General features: G+C 50.6%; 2 protein-coding genes across 5 annotated transcripts in view; one reads left to right on the top strand and one right to left on the bottom strand.

Moving 5' to 3' along the window:
• Positions 1-1,476, top strand: part of PPP1R10 (protein phosphatase 1 regulatory subunit 10) — a 36,707-nt gene extending 35,231 nt beyond the window's left edge. Inside the window, exon 20 of the mRNA XM_060023361.2 lies at positions 217-1,476. Within this exon, the coding sequence (XP_059879344.1) occupies positions 217-326 (110 nt within the window). The 3' untranslated portion in view covers positions 327-1,476. The remainder of the gene's footprint in view (positions 1-216) is intronic.
• On the bottom strand, positions 1,462-19,758 carry ABCF1 (ATP binding cassette subfamily F member 1). Of its 4 annotated transcripts, none has more exons than XR_009520957.1 (26): positions 19,664-19,758; positions 15,948-15,994; positions 15,653-15,748; positions 15,366-15,495; positions 15,178-15,215; positions 14,983-15,093; positions 14,281-14,355; positions 14,086-14,199; positions 13,021-13,125; positions 12,639-12,761; positions 12,160-12,260; positions 11,977-12,062; positions 11,525-11,664; positions 11,291-11,439; positions 10,912-10,995; positions 10,586-10,710; positions 10,283-10,395; positions 10,013-10,184; positions 9,837-9,911; positions 9,683-9,753; positions 8,424-8,456; positions 8,171-8,339; positions 7,909-7,973; positions 7,742-7,814; positions 6,759-7,597; positions 1,462-2,423 (listed from the first exon to the last, which is right to left on the bottom strand). XR_009520957.1 is itself a non-coding variant. In XM_060023362.1 (25 exons), the coding sequence occupies exons 1-25, from the start codon at positions 19,734-19,736 to the stop codon at positions 7,431-7,433; spliced, it is 2,535 nt and encodes an 844-aa protein (XP_059879345.1). In that variant the 5' UTR covers positions 19,737-19,758; the 3' UTR covers positions 3,802-7,430. The 4 variants fall into 4 exon arrangements, 1 of the variants encoding a protein (XP_059879345.1); XR_009520958.1 differs by having other exon boundaries at positions 15,366-15,492; XR_009520959.1 differs by lacking the exon at positions 14,281-14,355.
• Positions 19,759-19,988: the final 230 nt, after the last annotated feature.

The following is a 19,988-nucleotide window of genomic DNA, read 5'->3' as shown; positions in this document are numbered from 1 at the left end:
TTTGGGGAACGTCACTACCCCGGGTCTGCCAGGCAGAACATGAGGTCACCCCGTTCCCAGCATGCATGGCAGTTCCTTCCTTTAGCCCTTCCCCCAGGTCCCCAAGACTAGGTCTCTCTGAAAGACAGTTCTCAGGATGCCTTGGACGGGTGGGATGAGGGTGGCATTGACCTCTTGGCCATTTCCTATCTAACTATTCCACCATCATTCCCACAGACATGTCAAATCGCCCTGTTTGTCGACATTTCATGATGAAGGGTAACTGCCGCTATGAGAACAACTGTGCCTTCTACCACCCGGGTGTCAATGGGCCCCCCCTGCCCTAGGGACCACCTACCCACCCCACCCACACCCCTGTGGACTGCAGCCTTGCTCCTTCCACCCTTTTATGGCTTCTGTGAGGCCCATTTTCCCCTTTCCCCAGCTGATGAGGAGCCGGCCCCCTCAGTGCCCACCTGCCTGGGTTCTTGGGGTTTTCGGATCACTGGTGCGCATTGATGTACATATTTTCCTCCAGTCTGGGGAGGAGAGAGACTGGACACATTCTGTACCCTGGACTGCTGAAGAGGAGACCGAGTTGGCTTCACTTTTTGAGGAGATTTGCCCTTTATGCCAAGCGCCTCTCCAGTATTACCCTTTATGCCTGAGAACCTAAAGCTGGTTATCCTGGAGAACACCTCTACTCTCCTCTTGTGGGTCCTCCACATGCACACAGAACTCTGACACGGGATCAGCTGCACTTATGAAATCATCCCAGCCAAGTTCATGCTTCCTCGTGGGGTGGGGAGATGGTAAAGGGGTATTGTGTATCCCACTGCACTGAGAGGACTCAATCAGGCTGGATTTGAGTTCTGGAACACATCATCCCCACTCCTCCCGACACAGGCTTTACATTGAGTCCTTTCTCAAGTAAGACGTTGCAATCTTCCGTGAACACCCAAGTTTGCATCATGGGTCTGCTAGGTTCAATGATGGCAAATCCACATCGGCATCCGGTGAAAAGTTTTAGCTGGCATAGGTGAGGCCATTGGTGGTGGTCCACCCTTGCCTGCAGCTCATTCTGGAAATTAAAACACTTCAGTGAGACCAGCTTTTCATCAACTGAAGCCCGGCGTGCTGGGCATGCCAGTCACACTACACGCACTGCCTCTGGGAGTTAGCGTGCTCCTGGCCCCCACCTGGAACCTTGTGGGTGTGAGGCCTCCAGCTCCCTCCCTTGCCCTGTCAGTCAGCCACCTCTGAATCCCCACCAGGTGCCTTCCTGGGTGGATTCGATGAGATGACCTGCCCTCTCCCAGCCCTCTCCTTCACCTGTCTCAGCATCAGTTGTTTTCTATGAAAACAGTGGATTGGTTGGGTTTTGTGCAGGGTCTTGGGTTAGAGCCACAATGGATTTGAGGATGAGTATTTTCTTTTTTCTTTTGGTTTTGTATATTTTGTACATTAATAATAAACAGTGGAAAGAGAAGTATTTAACCCCTGGTGTTCCTGGACTGTTTAAAAAGAAAAAAGCCATTATCAGCTCTTGTTGAAAGTTCATTAATACAAACCTTTGTGGAATGTGGCTTTCAACCCTTCGTTGGTGTTAAGTGAAATACTGGTGAAGGAGTACTTTGAATATAAAACGCCACAGCTCGGGAAGGCAGAGCGCACAGACCACCTGAGCTGCAGAAGGTGCAGGCACATCCATTCTAGCTGATCCTAACAGCCCTGTGGAGTAGCTTAGGGAAGGGATTTATGTGAGGGTGGGCAGAAGGGAGGAGTAGGGAAGAGTGGCTGAAAAAGGAAAAATCCAAGAGCAGTTTCTGGGGAAGGAAGGAAAAATAGGTGGATCCTGCTTGTCCCCCAAAAAAGGGGCTCTGCAGGGTAGAGAGAAATAGGCCTGCTGCTAGAAGATGTAGGATCAAGATAATTTTTAGACCTTAAGGACAGGTATTGAGGGCCTAGCTGATGGAACAAGATTCCCAGCGGTGGGAATTCCCTGGTGATCCAGTGGTTAGGACTCAGCACTTTCACTGCTGGGGCCTGGATTTGATCCTTAGTTGGGGAACTAAGATCCTGCAAACTGTGCGGCATGGCCAAAAAAAGTATATTTAAAAAAAAGAAAGATTCCTGGGGAGACAGGAGGTTTTAGAGTCCAGAACATGGAGGGAGAGGATTAACTTTAAATAGGAAGCTCTGCTATTCTTGTAATCAGAAATTAGGAGATTACATTTTGGGGGGAGAGGGAAAGGGAGGTAGGGATATTGGGGTATAGGTTGAGAATGGTGGTTACCAAAGTTGCAGCGTTCCTCAGAATCATCTGAAGGGCTTTTAAAAGAGATTGGGGGTGGGGTTCAGCAAATTTTCTGATTCAGCAGGTCTGGGATGAATTCCGAGATTTTGCATATCTAACAAGTTCCCAGGTGTTGCTGACTGCTGATCTGGAAAACAATGAAAAGACAGTGCCCTAGAACACGTTTCTTGGCTGTTGTTTCCAGGATTGGCCACAAGAGGGGAGCAACTTCCTAAACCTCACAAGCCCCACCTACACTTAGGCCAGTGGTGCTAATTTTTCTTCCCTTTTGCCCCTTCTCTGGAAAGAGGGTGTTCAGTCAGCCTACTGTTGCTCTTCACACTCGGAGAGGTCCTGAAAAGATGTAATCTAAGGGCCAACCTAAGAGGTGAAATACCAATGAAGTACACAACTCAAGTGAAAAAAAGTTAAAAATTCTTTAACTTGGGCTTCCCTGGTGGCGCAGTGGTTAAGAATCCGCCTGCCAATGCAGGGGACACGGGTTCGAGCCCTGGTCTGGGAGGATCCCACATGTCGCGGAGCAACTAAGCCCGTGCACCACAACTATGGAGCCTGCGCTCTAGAGCCCGCGAGCCACAACTACTGAGCCTGTGCGCCTAGAGCCTGGGCTCTGCAGTGAGAAGCCACCACAATGAGAAGCCTGCACACTGCAACAAAGAGTAGCCCCCGCTCGCCGCAACTAGAGAAAGCCCAGCGCAGCAACGAAGACCCGACGCAGCCAAAAATAATTAAAAAAAAAAAAATTCTTTAACTTGTGTTTCTTTCTTTCTGGTTCCATCTACTGCTGCTTCTCACCTTCTTCCCTCCACCTCCTGCAACAGGCCACAAGAATCTTTACAGAGAGCTTAATTTTTTCTATTTTAATTTAAAAATGAGTTCAGCCATTTTCTTTCAAATTCTCCATGAAAATCCAAATTACCTGTTACTTAGATTTTCTTTTTTTTTAGGCAGGGAGACAGTTTGGGCATCTCATCCATTTCACTGTACCCACTGACCCATTTCTGTTTCTTTACCAAGCCTTGCAGGCACACCTCTCCCGACTGCTTCAGTTGGTCTGTTCTTCCTTTCTTATTCCATTTCCACCCCCATCCCTAAATAACCTATTAACTTTTGACTTTTCTGTCAACCCTTCCCCAAGCACACCAGTGCAGTCTCCAATTCTGAATCACCATTATTCTACTTCTCCCATTCCTGCTCCCAGGCAGTAAATATAATGTTGAAAACCCACAAAATCCTACCATCTTGGCCCAGTACAAATTACTAGCACTGACTCAACATTCACTGCTGCCTGGCAACTCCTAACTCCTCTCCCTTCTCTGGCACCAAATCTCCTGAGAAAGTGAGCCCCATCCTACGTGAGCACCATTTCCCCTTCTCTTCACCTGAAAATATGAGTCTACATTATCTCCTTTCCTTTCTTAGAGGAAGGAGGATATCTCCTCCTGCTCGCCTCTCCTGGCATCTCCTCTTCCTGTCTCCCTCCCACCCACCACTCTTCACCCAGCAGCCAGAGCAATTTTGTGAAAATGAAAACCAGGTCAATTCACACTCCTGCGTACACACTGCCTTCTATTACTCCTAGAACCATATCCCAACTCCCTATCAACGTTTATAAGACCCCACATCCTGGCCGCTGCTCAAGCTCTAAGCTCAAGCCATGGTCCTGACCAAGTCAAGCTCTTTCCAGCTTCTGAGCCTCTGCACATTCTGGTGCCTTGCTGAAGGCTCTTTCTCACCCATCTAGTTGGTTCCTTCTCCACCTACAGGCCTTGGTTTTAATTAATGTCACTTCCTCTGAGAAGTCTTCCCTAATCACTCAAGCTAAAGGTGACCCCTACCCTTTCTCTCCTAACACCATGTTTCCTGTGACATGCTCCAAAGGCACCACTGAGTTCCTACCTTTGCACTTCTAACAAACTCCAGGTGATGCCGCTGCCGCTGATCTAGGACATGCTGAGAACCACTGCCCTAGAGCAGCCACCAGTTCAAGCATCTCAGCTGCTGCACCAGCACCGGCAGCACAAGGGCAACTTCGCACATTCCCAGGCCTCGTCTGAGTTGTGTATGGCCACAGGGCTCCTTCCCGACTTTCATCTTTCCCACTGTAGTGCTGACAGACTTCCCTAAAACGTCTCTCACATGTTCCTAAAACACAGTCCTGCCTTGGCTCTCATGCCCCTCAAGGACTCATCCTTTGGTCATCCTGTCCATATTCTACAGATGAGGGAGGACGCCCAGGGCACTGGCATCAGAAAACTAGGGCCCCCATCCCAGGAATTCTCCTTTCCAGGCTGGGTGACCATGGGCACGTCAGCGTCTCTGAGTCTGTTTCCTCATTAGGAAGGTGTGGAGAAGAGTAATTTTTTATAACACTTCTACAGTGCTCATTATGAACCATATTAGTGCATGATTTGTAGGTGACAAAGGTCATGAATAAAAATATTTAATTGTTAACTAAATTCCATTTTTCAGGCTTTGGGTTACCCACATACTGTACTACTGTGTAAATGTGTAATTTTTTCCTTTCGAGTTCCATTTCTATGCTGCTCTTTTTGAAGAAGTGTAATTCTTTTGCCCATATTTAAAGTGCATTATTATAGTATATATATTGAGGAAAGAAAGAAAACTTGTGCCCATGGATGGAAGTTATTTTGGAGCATCTGAAGTATCTGTAGTGAAATCAGCGACCAAACACTTAAAATGCAAAATGTTGGTGTTCATTTTATAAACAACATTCCCAACTATTTTGTGTAACAACTCATCTAGACTACTGAACTGAAAAATTTAAGTGCAAAGTGTAGAGTGTACATGAAATACATGTAACAAAAGTAAAAAAAAAAAAAAAAAAAAATTAAAGCCCTTCACAAATAATTACTTAATCCCTTAATAACCTTGTGAGGTAGGGGCTTTTTATCACCTTCATGTTACAAATGAGGAAACAGGTACCAAGAGGCTAAGTCCAAGGTCACCCCACTAGTAGTGGACTTGAAGCCTGCTCCCACTGTTCTACGACACACCGACTTTGTGGAATTGTGGAGAATACTTTCACATGTAACATCTTACTTGGCACAAGACCCTGATGCTTTTCCCTCAAATTCCATAAGGGGTGTTCCTTTATATCTAACTTGGAGATGTACCCAACGGCACCGCTTCAATCATCTTCACACCAAACCTTCACTTTTGGCGTAAAACTCATAATTGGGGTCCAGTATTATTTGGCCAGAAAATAACTTCCCCAAATTAGACACCCCAACTTAGTAAATCTTAAATGGTTCTTCATATTTCCCCCAGAACTGCACACATCTGACCATCCTCTCTCCAACTCCCACACCTGGCTCTTTCCATCTGTCCTTGCCTTGTATCCCTCTCTCTCGTATCCTAATTCAGGATTTATTAGCTCATCCCCACAGCGAAAGTTCTGGGGCCCATCCCATAAGTCTCTAAAGTCCACCTTGCCCATCACTACCTGAAATCACCCCCAACCAACCACTTGCCACTTGGGTTTTACTTTCCAAACCCATCTCTCCAATCTAACTCTAATAAGAAAAGTGGCCACACCAGCCATGTTCTCTCATTAACTCTCAAATAGTTCTTTCTTCTTTAGATCTGCCTTAGACCTGCTCTTTTCCTATGTTCCAAAAATGGCTCCCTGTTCCTCACTACTAAAATCCTGGGACTTCCCTAGTGGTGCAGTTGTTAAGAATCTACCTGCCAATGCAGGGGACACCAGTTCAAGCCCTGGTCTGGGAAGATCCCACATGCTGTGGAGCACCTAAGCCCATGTGCTACAACTACTGAGCCTGCGCTCTAGAGCCCATGAGCCACAACTACTGAGCCCATGTGCCACAACTACTGAAGCCTGCACACCTAGAGCCCGTGCTCCGCAACAAGACAAGCCACTGCAATGAGAAGCCTCCATACCACAACGAAGAGTAGCCCCACTCGCTGCAACTAGTGAAAGCCTGTGCGCAGCAACAAAGACCCAACGCAGCCAACAATAAAGAAATAATTAAAAAAAAAAATCCTTACTTTTTCAAGGTCCACTCTCAAGTGATCCCGCCAAATAATCAAGTTCTAGATAATCTTTCTCTTCTATGAGCTCAAGGCAACTTAGAATCTAGAGCACCACACATTTGGCAATTAATTGTATCACGCTATACACTCATGCCTTACTTTCTAAGTCTTCTCTATCTAGACTATTCATGAAGGCAGACCTTGTCTCTTCCCTTCTTGCATACTGCACGGTGCTGTACATGTTGGCTGATTTAGTAACTTTTGGGAGGATCAGGTCTCTGGTCCCTGATACCAGGGCGGAGCTTGGATAGTGAGAAACCCGAGTGTCCTAGTTGGAAGGGATGACTCACTTTCCTTTGTCCTTGTCGGAAGGGCTGTGGGAAGGGAGGGAGGCTCCTCAAACAGTGAGCACCACCTAAAGTGCGGTAAGACTGCAAGTTAGACCCACCTGTACTGGTGGGGAAGAGAGGATACTAACTGCTGCTAGTAAACTGAACAAAGCAAATCAAGAGTAAGAACAGTTCCAGCTCCCATGAAATCTCCAAACAGTGACAGGGCGGCGCAACTCCTTTCCTTTATTTCTTCCCCTTGTAAAGGGTGATTCGAGTTCAGCAGCATTCCTTTCCTGCCCCCAAGTCCCCAACCAGACTAGAGACTGCAGGCACCAAATCCTGGGTGACAGCACAGGCCTCAGAACTCTCCTCCAGCTCTGAGCTGCACCAGCTGTTTGTATCAGTTAGGTCAGCATCAAATCCACCAAAAAAAGCAGCACCACTCACAGAACAGGGCAGCAGCTGGGCCTGAAGCTTTGAGGCGGACCAGACGCAGGCTTCTGAGGACAGAGTCTCAGACAACTGGCCACATGAGCTTGGCTGGATGGAACCCCATAACAAAGGTCACCTCTGCTTGTACGGAGGGATTTCAAGAACAAGGCCAGCTCAGTTATCTGAAGAGAGCAATCAGACAAGTCTTTCAGAGAAGAGGAAGCAATCGAAGCGGTATCCTGGTCACATCAAGACCACACTCCGCCTTCATGTACCCGAGTAGCTACTGCGCCAGCTGCAGACCAGAGCAGACTTCCGAGTGGAGAGGAGACGAGGGGATGTCCAGGAAGGGAAGCTCACTCTCGGGGCCGGCTGACCATGACTTCCCCCAGGGCCTCCAACACCTCCCGCTTGTAGTCTTCGAAGTCGCCGTCGATCTGGCTAACACTCTGCTCCTCCACCACCCACAGCTGGCAGCTGGTTTCTGTGATAAGTCGGGCATCATGGCTGACGACGATCACAGCTTTGAAGAAAGATGGCGAGAATGGAGGGCAGGGAGGAAGGAGGAAGGGGGGATCAGAACCTGAGAGGAGGGCGCCCAGCCGAAAGACACCACAGCCCGGTCCCCAAGGCGGGGAGGAGGAGGGCGCGTCCTGAGCTGACTCACCACCCTTGTATTCGTTGATGGCCTCCCCAAGAGCGTCGATAGACTCAATGTCCAGGTTATTGGTGGGCTCGTCCTATGGGGGAGGAGGCATCCTGTGACTGAGAGTTACGACTCTTACCTTTCCCTTCTGTCACCCTTGCCCCAGCCCTGCAGTCCAGCTCACTCACCAAGATGAGGACATCGGGCTCCCGACAGGACAGCTCTGCAAACACAACTCGGGCTTTCTGCCCACCTGTAGCAAAGGGAAAGGAGATCCACCACACCTTTCACCACCTGACATTTCTGCAGGTAAACCCTGAATGTGTGTGTGCGCACGTGCGCACACGCGGTGAGGTCCCCCAAGTCCCAGTTCCTCTTTCCTCCTGCCTCTAGGGACAGTCTGCAGGTATGAAGGCTAAGGACGGGGACACCTGCCCTGGCCCCTGGTACCAGAGAGTTTGCAGATCTGGATGGTGTGGGCGTGACTCTCCAGGCCAAAGCGGCCCAGGCACTTGCGGGCATCCTGGTAGGGCAGGTTGAAGCCCCGCTGCAAGTACTCGGTGGGCGTCTCCTCCATGCGCAGCTGCTCTGCATACTGCTGGTTGAAAAAGCCAATTTTCTGCCCGAGAGAAGAGGGAGGTGGTCGGTCAAAGTCATACTTCCTCTGTCAGCCTCTTACTCCCTGATTCCCAAAGCCACTTACCAGCCGGTGGTTCTTCCTCATTTCCCCACGAGTCTGCAAGGAAAAAGCAAGGGGGGAGCTAAGGGGAAGGGGAAAGGAGCTGCAGCTCCACACCCCAACTTTTCTGAAGGGGAGCTAAACACCAGAACCGGGCTGGAACAAGCCAGCATGAGAAAGGGAACACGGGCGTCTCCTGAACGTGACCAAGGCAGGCCCAGGAAATCAGAAGCAAGAGGAGAATGAAGGAGGGGGAGACAGAAAGCAGAGATTCAGAACCAGGAGCAGACTGACCACAAGTAAAGGACCCCCGTCCCCACCCCTGCCTTCCAGCAAGATGTTTTCAGGGTTCCACCTCAGATGGGGATTAAGAGACAGTTTGTGGGAGGATCTAGAACACCTTTCTGAAGATCTACTCTCTGTGGGTGTGAGGCAACAGGCCCTCTCAACACTTTCTTGGAGGGCAGACAGATGGCTACAACCCACCTAAGCACTACATAACGCCGCAAAAGTCCCCAAAACAATTCTAGGGAATTTATCCTAAGGAAAACTAAATTCATGAACAGGTATAGTAAGACTATTTACTACAGGTTTGTCCTTTAGTGAAAAATCTAAACGACTGACATCAAATACACTACGGTAGATGCATACGAAGCGCATGCACACATAGGATTCCTGGCACGGAAAAACACTTGAGTACATGATCTGGAAAAAGCTGGCCACAGAACAACTCACACGATAGGCCACTTTCGTTAAAAAAAGTTCTATGCACGCTTGTAAAGGAAAAAAAGGAGAAAGCAATCCATTGAAATTAATACTGGTCACCTCTGGATTTTGCTCTGGCTTACGAAACTTCTTTTCTTTCCTTTTTTTCCCAGCTGTGCCGCGCAGCTTGAGGGATCTTAGTTCACGGACCAGAGACTGAACCCAGGTCCATGGCAATGAAAGCTCTGAGGCCTAACCACTGGACCACCAGGGAATTCCCTGGCCTGTGCAATTTCTAACCACTCTACAATGGGCATGTATTTCTTGCATAACCGAAACACATGGGGGGTGGGGAGGCATGCCCCTAGCCTGGCCCCACTTCTCCTGGCTCTTCTCCCCGCCTGATCTAAACCGTCCTCCTCTACAGCACCTCTCAAGGAAGCGCACCATCCATGACAAGTTCTGTATTTAACTCTCCACGGCACAGAGGGGCCCCCGACTGCAGCCTCTGGGGAACAGCCGTGTGCTCATGCTTCCGCTCGCTCGTCGCCGTCCCCCTTCCTGGCTCCCGGACTCACCGGCGTCAGCTTGCCTGTCAGCAGCAGCAGCAGGGTGCTCTTCCCCACACCGTTAGGGCCCACGATGCAGACTGCCAGAAGGAAGACAAAGGTCAAAGAGGCGAGGTCCCCAGAAACTCTCCCCGGGGCTCCTGAGCCTCCCCTGCCAACTCACTCCTTGAGTCCATGTCAATGCCAAAATCCAGATTCTTAAAGAGTGGTTTCTGCCCCTCATAGCCAAACGTCACACCTGAGAGACCAGGAAAAGAAGCACTTTATTTTCTCTTCAGAGTCCCCCGAGGGTGCCCCGAATGTCCTGGTGTGAGGGAAGGCACGGCCGCGGCCGCTCACCATGCAGGCCCAGCACCGGAGGGCTGAGCGGCGGTGGGTCAGGGAACGTGAAGCGCACGGTGTACTCCCTGGGCCGCTTCAGGAGCTCGGGGGCCTCCTGTGACTCCTCATCCTGGTTTTTCCTCCGGCACTTCTGCTGCTTTCGAGTCAGGGCTTCCTTTGTTTGCTTTTCCTGGGGAAGAAGGGGAAAGGGAGACACCCGCACCCTTTACAGAAGGCCTCAAAAGGCAGGCAGGGCCCGAGTCCTCCCAGGAAGACCCAGGTGCTCACCGCCTGCTTGGTGGACTTGCCGCCCGCCTTTAACTCCTTCAGCTTTTTCTCCTGCTTCTCATACTGCTTCAGCAGTTCCTTCTGTTTCTGCTGGTACATCTTCTTGAAGGTCACTGGGGCAAGAGAGGGGAATGGGCATCGATGGTTGTCCCTCTCCCCAGCAGGACGGGGGAGGATGGGGGCAGGCGTCGTTGTCTAGAATTCTGAAAGACTCAGAATTATCACCACAACCCTACAGGCCCTCCCTCCCAGGCCTTTCTCCAGGAACCACCCCTTTCCTTGCCCGCAAACGATCCTCCTTACTGTAATTGCCCCTGTAGTAATGGAGCCGCTGGGCATCAAGATGGATGATATCGGTACAGACGTCATCCAGGAAGCCCTGGTCATGAGAGACGATGAGCAGCGTCTTCCGCCAGCCTTGGAGGTAGCTGGGTTTTAGAGAAGAGCGTGGAAATGTCACAATGGCCAGGTTAGGGTGGAGTCAGGGGAAGCAGACAGAGCATGGGGGCAGGGAGTGAAAGAGGGGGGGCTGGAGTGAGAGGTGTCAAGGGCAGAGTGGAGACCAGCTAGAGGAAACGAGGGCAGAATGCGAACCAACGATGCAAAGGCTGTAATCAAGGGCTACTCACTTATTGAGCCAGATGACAGCGTTGAGGTCCAGGTGGTTGGTGGGCTCATCCAACATCAGCAGCGTGGGCTCCATGAATAGCGCCCTACAGGGCAGGGCAGCAGAATGCAGAGTCAGGGGGAGGAAGACCCTTGCTCAGAGAACCCAGAGAAGCCTCTGTAAGTGGAGCCTGAGACCATGAACACTCCTTCCCAACCTCTCCTTAGACAGTTCCCAGGCAGGAGACACAGACAGAATACACTCCCAGGTAGGGAGAAAAGACCCTGAGTCTGACAAGGCAGACAGTAAGGGAGGGAGAAGACGGCTCTGGAAGAACGGGGAGAAGGGGAAGAGCCCTGGTGGACGGAGGCTGGAAGGGAGGGTGGTGAGAGGGAGCCCACCTGGCGAGGGAGACGCGCATGCGCCAGCCCCCCGAGAACTTCTGTGTGGGTCGATTCTGCATCTCAGGGTCAAAGCCCAGACCGGCCAGGATCCGGCGGGCTTTGGCCTCTGCAGCTGCTGCCCCGGTAGCCCGCAATTCCTCATACACCTGGGAGGAGGGAGAAGAGGACACATGCTGCGAGGTCCCAGGAGCCCCCAGTCTTAGCCCGTGTCCCCTGCGCCATCTCCTCTACCTTCTCGAGCCTCTCAGCAGCCGCGTCATCGCCCTGCTCCAGCTGTCCCTGAAGCTGCCGCTCCTCTTCCAACAGCTTCAAGCGCTTGGTGTCGGCTCGGAGAACAGCCTGCACGGCCGGCGTCTCGTCGGCTACCACCTCTGGGGGCAGGGGAGAAGTCAGGGTGCCCCAAGGGCCAAGCCTCCTATTCCCTCTTCCCTATAGCTGTTTCTGGTTTGCCTGACCCTGCCCAGCTCTTTGTACTTGTTCCAAACAAAATACTCTCCAGTCTCTCATCTCTTCTCCCCCTTCTTTAGCACCATTTCCCAGTCCCCAGTCTCCCCACATAACCCTTCCAGCTCTACAACGACGGTTTCTTCTATTCTTGGTTGGCTCCTGTACCCCAGGGCGGCCCCCCTCAGGCCCCTCGGTTTCACCTCCCCGTCAAGCCCCTCTCCCACCAGCGGCCTCACCCTGTTCACAAAGCAGCACGTCGATGTTGGGAGGGATGCTCAGGGCTCGGTTGGCGATGTGCTTGAGGAGAGTGGTCTTGCCCTTGCTGGGGGATGAGAGCTTTTAGGACCAGGCTGCCTCAGAGAAGTCTCTTCTCCTTCCAGCCCCGCCCCTCTCACAGCTCCAGCCCCTCCTCTCCTCACCCATTGGGTCCAACCAGCCCATAGCGGCGGCTGGCGACAATGTACAGGTCTGCGTTGACAAACAGCTCCTTGCCGTGGGCGGAGATGCTGAACTTCTCCAGCTGCAGGTGTCAGGGAAGGAGCGAGCACATGAGAACTCTCCCTTCCAGACAGCAGCTGCAGCTTTCTCTCTGCAGGGAAGCCCCCTCTTCTCACCACACCGGCCCCTTCCCCAACCACTGCCTCTAACTGGAGTCTCCAAATCCTAAGCGCGGCCAGCCGGTCCCGCCTTGCTTCCCTCCGAGGGTGGACCCTTATGCTGGCTCTTCTATCTTCTCACTCAACTTGGCAGAACTCAAGGTGTAGAGAACGGCTCCGAGCTTTCTTCCCAATGGACTTCCCATTCATACCCACTTCCTAGGCTGCCGTGGCCACTCAGGGGAAGGTGAGAAGTGGCATGTCCCTGGGTAAGCTGGTAGAGAGGCCCCCTCAGACCTTACCTTGATGTCAGATGCGTTTTCTAACATGGCCTGGCGGGAAGACACCTCTGCTTGCGACACGGAGAAGTCATTTTCAGCAGCACTGGCTGCTTTTAATGAAGCCACCTGGCGCTCATACTCCATCTGAGAAGGAAGGAAAAATCACATTTGAGGCTATTGCCTGCCACTTTCCCATCACCACAATACAGCCCCACATCACCAGACACCGAGACAAGGCTCACAGAGAGCAATTATTTCCTTACTCCAACTGTTCTACCTGACAGAGCACCCAAAGCCCTCCTTCTTGTCCCCTAATTCACATGTCCCCTACTTGAAGCGTTAAGGAAAAAAAAAAAAAAATCAGGTTCTCCCACCTCTGACCACCAAGAACCCAAGGTTTTACCTGTTTCTTCAGCTTCTTCTTCTCCTTCTTGCTAAGGTGAGCAAAGGGACCATCAGCCTTGGACTCCCCTTCCTCCTCCTCCTCCTCTCCTTCTTCCTCTGAGCCCTGTGAGAACCAGGGCATAGTAAAAACAAGGGACCCCTTCTAGAACTCAGACTTCACATCACGTACCCCCAGTTCCACAGTCAGCTCTGTCTCTCTCCACCAGGGTCCTGAAATACACTGGTGGATCCGCTCCCATTCTCATACCCGCCCTGCTCTCCTTGCAGCTCTGTATCCATTTTTGCCACCAGGAATAGTATGAGTATTTATGTATGAAATGTAATAATGTACGTGTATCTGTAACTATGTACTGTAACTATGCAACTGCCAATACAGTGTAATTGAGGATTATATGAGGTTCTTTTTCTCATGTATCAGTGGCCTACACATTAACATGCAGGGGAAAGGTCTAGAAGCCCTAGCATACAGTCACTGAGAAATCCAGCAAAATCAGAACTAGCAACTGCTAACAGTACGAGGGAGCTCAGAGATCACTAGATCACACAGATGAGGAAACTGAGACCCAAGGAGATGGAAAAATGTACTCAAGGTCACACAGTGAGTGGTGGCAAAAGCCAGAGCTCAGACTGACTGAGGCTAACGCCCGCAGCATTTCCTCTCTGGGTCAGGAGTTGCCAGTGATGGCCCTTGAGCTAAGAACGGTTTTTACACTTTCAAGGAATTTTTCCAAAAATAGAAAAGAAGAAGAATATGCATCAGAGATTGTATATGGCCTGCAAAGCCAAAAATATTTATTATGTGTCCCTTTACAGAAGTTTGCCTGGGACTTCCCTGGTGGTCCAGTGGTTAGGACTCCACGGTTTCAGTGCCATGGGCCCGGGTTCAATCCTTGGTTGGGGAACTAAGATCCCGCAAGCCACGTGGCAGGGACAAAAAAAAAAAAAAAAAAAGTTGCCAACTCCTGCTCTGGAGAGTAAGAGCACCCCCAGATCCTGCCCCCTGCCCAAGGGCCACAGAGTCCTAGTCCTTCAGCCCACCTTCCCCCAACACCAAAATACAAACCTGCTCGGCCTTCTTGGCCTTCTCCTTCCCTTGCTTGGGTGGTTCCTCTTCTTTTGTTATTTCCTCTTCATTCTCCTCCTCGTCATTGTCCAGAGCAGCAAATTTATTTTGAGGCTACCGGGGAAAAGACAGCAAGTTTGATGAAATGCTCTAATTCCTGAGACCCAGCCCCTCCTCCTGCCTATACTCCCTCACCTTGGCCTTCCCCTTTGACTTCTCCTCCTTTCCCTTTTTGCCCTTGAGCCCTGGCTGTTGTTCCTGAGATACAGCCTGGAGAAGACACACACAGACACACACAAATTAATTTACTATATTGTAGCTTAACGAGCGTTTCTAGGGGGTCTAGAAGTAGCAGTTAACTATACTGAGTATGCCAGGGAGAAAATGAGACCAGCAAAACCCTAGTCTCCGGCTAAGGGACTGTGACACAGGCAAGTGAGCCACGTGGGTGAGATGGCCCTAGCACTGGAGGGCTTCCTCAAGAGGACACATCTCGAGACGAGGTAATGGATGTGGGCCTAGTGAAGGTGCTCTAGAAAGAGGGAAGAGAAGGCATAAAGAACAAAGGTTTCAACACACAGTCAAGCTGGATGCCAAGATGTGATCACGCTAATCTGAAAGGTATACATGGAGAAGTCCCAAGTAACCCTGCAGAGGGGTCCAAGTGGAAGGGCAAAGACCCAAAGGCCTTTGTTTTATATTTGGAGTTTGAAAGCAACAGGATCACTGTAAATTTCCGAGTGATGAAGAGTATTTTAAAAAGCTGACTCTGACAGTGTAAGCAAGACTGGCCTAGAAGAGCTGGCTGAAAAGTAAGAAAAGAAGCCGGGAAATTACCACACTGTGGCCAGAGGTGCTACACGGGGTGGGAGTGACTGGTAGAGCCACCACTATCACCTTATTGATCCGATTTTTCTCTGGCTTGGCTGGCTTAGGAGGATGTTTTTCTTCCTCCTCCTCTTCTTCCTCACTCTGATCCTGAATCAGGGCTGCAAAAACATTACCACCCTGGAGAATGAAAGGGCCAGAGAAGTCAGCGGGATGGTCAAGGCTGCACCCCTGGGGTCTCTGTCTACCACACAGATGGCTTACCTTGGTTTTCTTCCCTCCTCGGGGTACTGGGGCAGGTACTGAAATGACAAGGGGAGAAGGTGAGACAGGAAAGGAGAATTACGATGTCCTGCTCCTTAATCTAATCCAACTCCACAAGCAAGGAACGCAGCTCCTGACTCTTCATGACTAAAGAGTTCCAGGTGCCCATTTCCCCTCGGGACATTTACCCTCATCCTCCTCATCACTGGCCGGCACTGAGAGCTTCTTAAGACGCTCCATGAGCTCCTTCTCCTCTCCGTCATCATCCACATCCTTTTTCCGACGGCTTTTTCGAGCATCTCGCTTCTTTTTTTGCTGCTGAAAGCCAAACAGTGAGAGAATGAAGCCCAGGCCGCTGATGTATCTCTGCTCCCGAGAGAGCTCCCCGTCAGCTGAGTGAACCAGTGTGGGCTGCAGAGGGGCTGGCGGACCCATGGATGCCTCCATGTAGTGGTGGGTCCCCTGACACCTGTACCTGCTGCTGCTGCTGCTGCTGTTGCTGCTCCTTCTCCTTGAGCACTTTCTTTTCTTCCCCAGCTTGTCTGTCTTCTACTGCCAGCTCTTCGAAGAACTATAACGGGAGTTAAGATCTAGGTAAACATGGCTCAGAAACCAACCAAGCCCTTCACCACCACACACGAGCCCAGGGACCTTCCACTCCATCCCACCTTGCTCCCTCTCCTGACAAGACCTCTTCCCCTCCCTTGGGCCACCACCGCCTTCAAAGGGCCACCTTCTGCTCAGAAACACCCACAGTCCCCTCTCCTCACCGTCTTTTTGGTCTTCCTGTCCTTCTTCCCTTTCTTCACCACTTTGTCTAGAAGGTTAAGCAGACATTGTGAATGATGATTTGCAAATTCCAAAGCACTCTGATCTCTCCTGCCAAGCTCTCAGTGGTCCCCACCCTATTTACTGTTTTCCTAGCTCAATTACCGCTCCCTAGACATTGGCCACAGACACAAGACACTTGCAACAAGACAGACAATGGTGGCTGGTCTAGGGTAGCAGTGGGAGGCAGAGAAGGAGAATCCACAGGGTGATGGCAGAGGTGAGGAGTAGGAGTATTCAGAGATGACTGCAATGTTTTTAGCTGGCAAAATTAGCTGGGTTAGTGGTACCATTGACTATCGCAGGATATACTGGAAGAGAAGGACCCCTCTCCCCACTCCTACCGCCCATGTGGGAGAAAGGTAGGACAAAAATATGAATTCAGTTGGGGATATGTCATTTTTGGAACCTGCAGGCCACGGAAACAGCCATCTAGTAAGTCAACAAGAACCTGGGTCTATGCCGCACCTGCTCCACTAGCACTTCTAGCACAAGTCACTAGCTGTGATTGTACTTAATTGGGCATCAGTCCTTCATCCTAGAGAGCGACCTGAGACTACTTAGCTCGTGTTCCCAGGAAGCAAAGTGGGAAGTCGATAAAAGTTTACTGACTGAACAAATTCCAGCTTCTCCTTTCTGTCCATTCCCATTATCCTGAAGGCAGGGGACTAGGTCTAACTCCCTCCCACATCAGACTGGGAGGCAGCCAGCAGCCTCATGACTTCCCTCCACGCCCAGGCCTGTCCACTATCACATTCGTCTCCCAACCATCCCATCCACCCACTGCTACCCAATTCTATCCAAAAGCACTCCTGCAATCACTTGGGTTTTTTTCCCCCAAAAAACCCCAAAACAAAGGCTTTCTGCTATCTACCACACTGAGTATTCTCACACCAGATTTCCACCTAGTCCATAGTAATCATTTATTCAGATACTGAGCATCTACAGTGTCAAAAACTGGAGATAATAAAGGACAATCGCTATAACTTAGGACCTCACAGACTAAAAGGGTGCATCCTATCTTGTCTGCTATCTCTGTTTCCCTAACCATACCCGTGTTCTGGACACTGGCTTCTCCCCGCTCCTTGGTTAACTCCCAGGCACGCTTATGCCTGTCTTTGCTTAATCTGTGACCTCCATCCTGAACACATTTCAAAATCTGATCCCCATATTGGGTGACTAGCGTGATGGAACTGAAAAGATGTGCAGGAGAAGATAATGAAAGGTTTTATAAGCTATTCCACAGAGTCTAACCCTAAAGCCATTAAGAAGGAGGATCCACTGCAGTACATGAGAAGGAATGACATGATCAGCTCACCCTAACAACACAGAGTGACTTAGACACTAAGTATCTCCAAGGACTAACACAACCACACCTCCTGACCGTAGGGAGAGAAGCCTGTGCACAGGTTCAGGCGTGAGAAAGTATTATCAGCAAGGAACAGGAAAAGGCTAAGTGTGGCTAAAGCTATGCTGTATCCTCCACATCTCCCCCTCTAATGGCTCCTCCCCTTAGTAAGTACATCACTGAAGTGACTCCTAATTTCAAAGCCAAGTAAAGCACTTTCCGTAACCTTACAATCTCCTCCCCCAATTACTGTTTCTATCCCGTCTTCATTGAGTCTCAGTGCAGTCTACGCTAGCTCCACCTCCTCATCTCCCGTTCCTTTTTGAATATACTGCAACCTGATTCAGCTGTCATCTTCTAATGAATACTACTTTTCTCAGAGTTGTCACTGTCCCCTTAGTTGTTCAACTCGAAAAGGTTTCTTTGTAGTCCTTATTTTGCGTGATTACTTGGCAACATTCCATGCTACCTACCTCCTCATCCTTTTAATTCTCCTTTCCTGTTGTTACTTAGCGTCAGGGATCCTGCTGCTGCTGGTCTGCCTCTAGTTTCTCTGGCTGCTCTCCTTTCTCGGTCTCATCTCCTCAGCCTCCTTCTCCACCTTACTTCCCTTAATTGTTGAGGTTCTTTTGGGTTCCCACCTTCTACGTCTTTTCGCTTCAATCTGCATACACTCTCTAGGGGATGCCCCGTACAACTACACTCACCTGTGGCTTTACTCCTAGTCCAGAGCTCTCTCCACAGCCACCGAACAAACTCTCTCCTTGCCATCTCCTCTTAAAATTCCCCAGAAATCTCCAACTCAGCATTCAAAAGCTGACCTTACCTCTTCCCGCTCCCCACTCTACAGCCCACTACTGCTTTCAATAAATAGCCTACTAACCGCTGCAGTATTCAAGTGAGTGTCAGCCTTAATTCTTCTCCCTTGATTTAGCTGGTTCCCAGTTCCAGTCAATGCCCTGGCTTACTCTCTTACCACTTCTCACCTGGCTCATTACCAGAGCCTCCTAAATGGTCTCCCTCCCTCCAACCATTCCTTATGCACTTCAATGGGTCCTCCTTCTTAATGTTTTTAGGACTAAGTTCCTTGGAGTAGTGTATAACACCTTTCATTATCTGTCTCCCACACGTCTTTCCAACCCCATCACACTAGTCACACAATACTGGGAACCAGCCAGGCTCAACGACACCTCTACCTCTGCACTAACTGCGCCCTCTGCTTGCTTAGGATGTTCTTCCCCTTGCTAACTCACACTGATCCTTCAAGAACGAACTCGGCTATCACATATTCCTGGGAGGCTTTGCTGACACTCCCGCCCTATCTGATAGATGTTGCCCCTCTCTTTTCTAGTCCCATAGCATTCTCAACACATTCATCACACTCTGTCAGCCTCTGTCTGATTAATGCTCTGTCCCCACCACTAGACTTGCCCCTGCTCGATAGGCAAGGCTTATCTTTCATCCCTACACCTCCAGTTCTTCTGCACAGCACCAGGTACAAAGTAGGCATCCAATAAATGCCTGTAAAATTAGTCACTGTATACCTACTATAATTATTTGTATTCATTTTTATCTCCCTCTTGAAGTACCTTCAAGCCTGGTAGTATGTCTTCGTATTTTTTTCTCCCCTCCCCAAAGCACAGCATTTACACTGCATAATTAAAAACAGGTGCTCCATAAACATCCGCTGCTTTTAAGTAAACCTTAATCCTCCATTCCAACACCCAGTGTCTATGCTCTTGCTCCAGCTGAGTCAGAAAGGTGTCTTACGAAAGAGCGCAAGGAGTCATCCTTTCTTAAGAAGCAGGTGGGATGATGGTTTCCACGGGTGAGTGTGAGAATGTGTGTGTGTTTGTGTGCGCGCGCGCACGAGAGAGAGAGAGAGAGAGAGAGAGAGAGAGAGAGAGAGAGAGAGGGAGAGAGAGAGAGAGAGAGAAGGTCGAGGCACAACTTATATCAATATGTAAGTGCCGGATGTGGAATACCGTGTGGTGGGGAAGATGTCCAAATGAGAAGAAATCAGGACTTTCTCAGTTCTCCCCATCTCTCCCTCGGTACCATACGCTCTTCCTCGTCTCTTTCCCAGTCTTACTGAAGTTCCTGCGTGACACCCCGGCACCTCTACTTTCGCCGGCACCCCAAAAGCCCTCCTGCCAGGGCAAACTCTTCCCGGCCCCACTGAACGCATGCGCAGTAGCCCTCGCACGGCCCGGTCAGTCTCGCGCCCCGTGACTCTCTCCTAAGACACGCACACACGTCTCTCTCTTCTTCCCTTGCCTATCTCCTTCCCTCCCTGCCTACCAGCCTCACCTGTGGGGCTCGTGGTCTCTCCGTCCCCGATCCACTCGGGCTCCGGCGGCTGCTGCTTGGGTCCCTTCGGCATCGCGACGGCAGTTACTGCAGTCTTGTCGGCGCCGGGCGCTATTTCCGGTTCCGGCAGCTTGGGGCCCGGAACGAGGCGGGCTCTCTACGCCTGCGCTGTCGACCCCGCCCCGGACGGCCCACGAGCGCCGCGCCATCATCTCCGGGGAGAGCTTGCGGCGGGGGTTCGCCCACTCGGGTCGCGACAGCAAGTTTATGACGGTTGGGGAACCGCAACGCAGTGACTCCGGGGCGCCGCGTGACTAAGGACTGA

Source organism: Delphinus delphis, chromosome 10 (genome assembly GCF_949987515.2).
Source record: "Delphinus delphis chromosome 10, mDelDel1.2, whole genome shotgun sequence".
Classification (NCBI taxonomy): Eukaryota; Metazoa; Chordata; class Mammalia; order Artiodactyla; family Delphinidae; genus Delphinus; species Delphinus delphis.
Note: the sequence above shows the minus strand (reverse complement) of the source record. Positions and strands in the feature narration are given on the sequence as shown.

Excerpts from the sequence above, each read along its gene's own strand:
- ABCF1 (XM_060023362.1), bottom strand. The coding sequence starts at position 19,736 with ATGCCGAAGGGACCCAAGCAGCAGCCGCCGGAGCCCGAGTGGATCGGG. Across the intron at positions 13,126-14,085 it reads AGGCCAAGAAGGCCGAGCAG|GGCTCAGAGGAAGAAGGAGA; the intron begins GTTTGTATTTTG and ends TGGTTCTCACAG. Across the intron at positions 7,598-7,741 it reads CATCAACGAATACAAGGGTG|CTGTGATCGTCGTCAGCCAT; the intron begins GTGAGTCAGCTC and ends CTTTCTTCAAAG.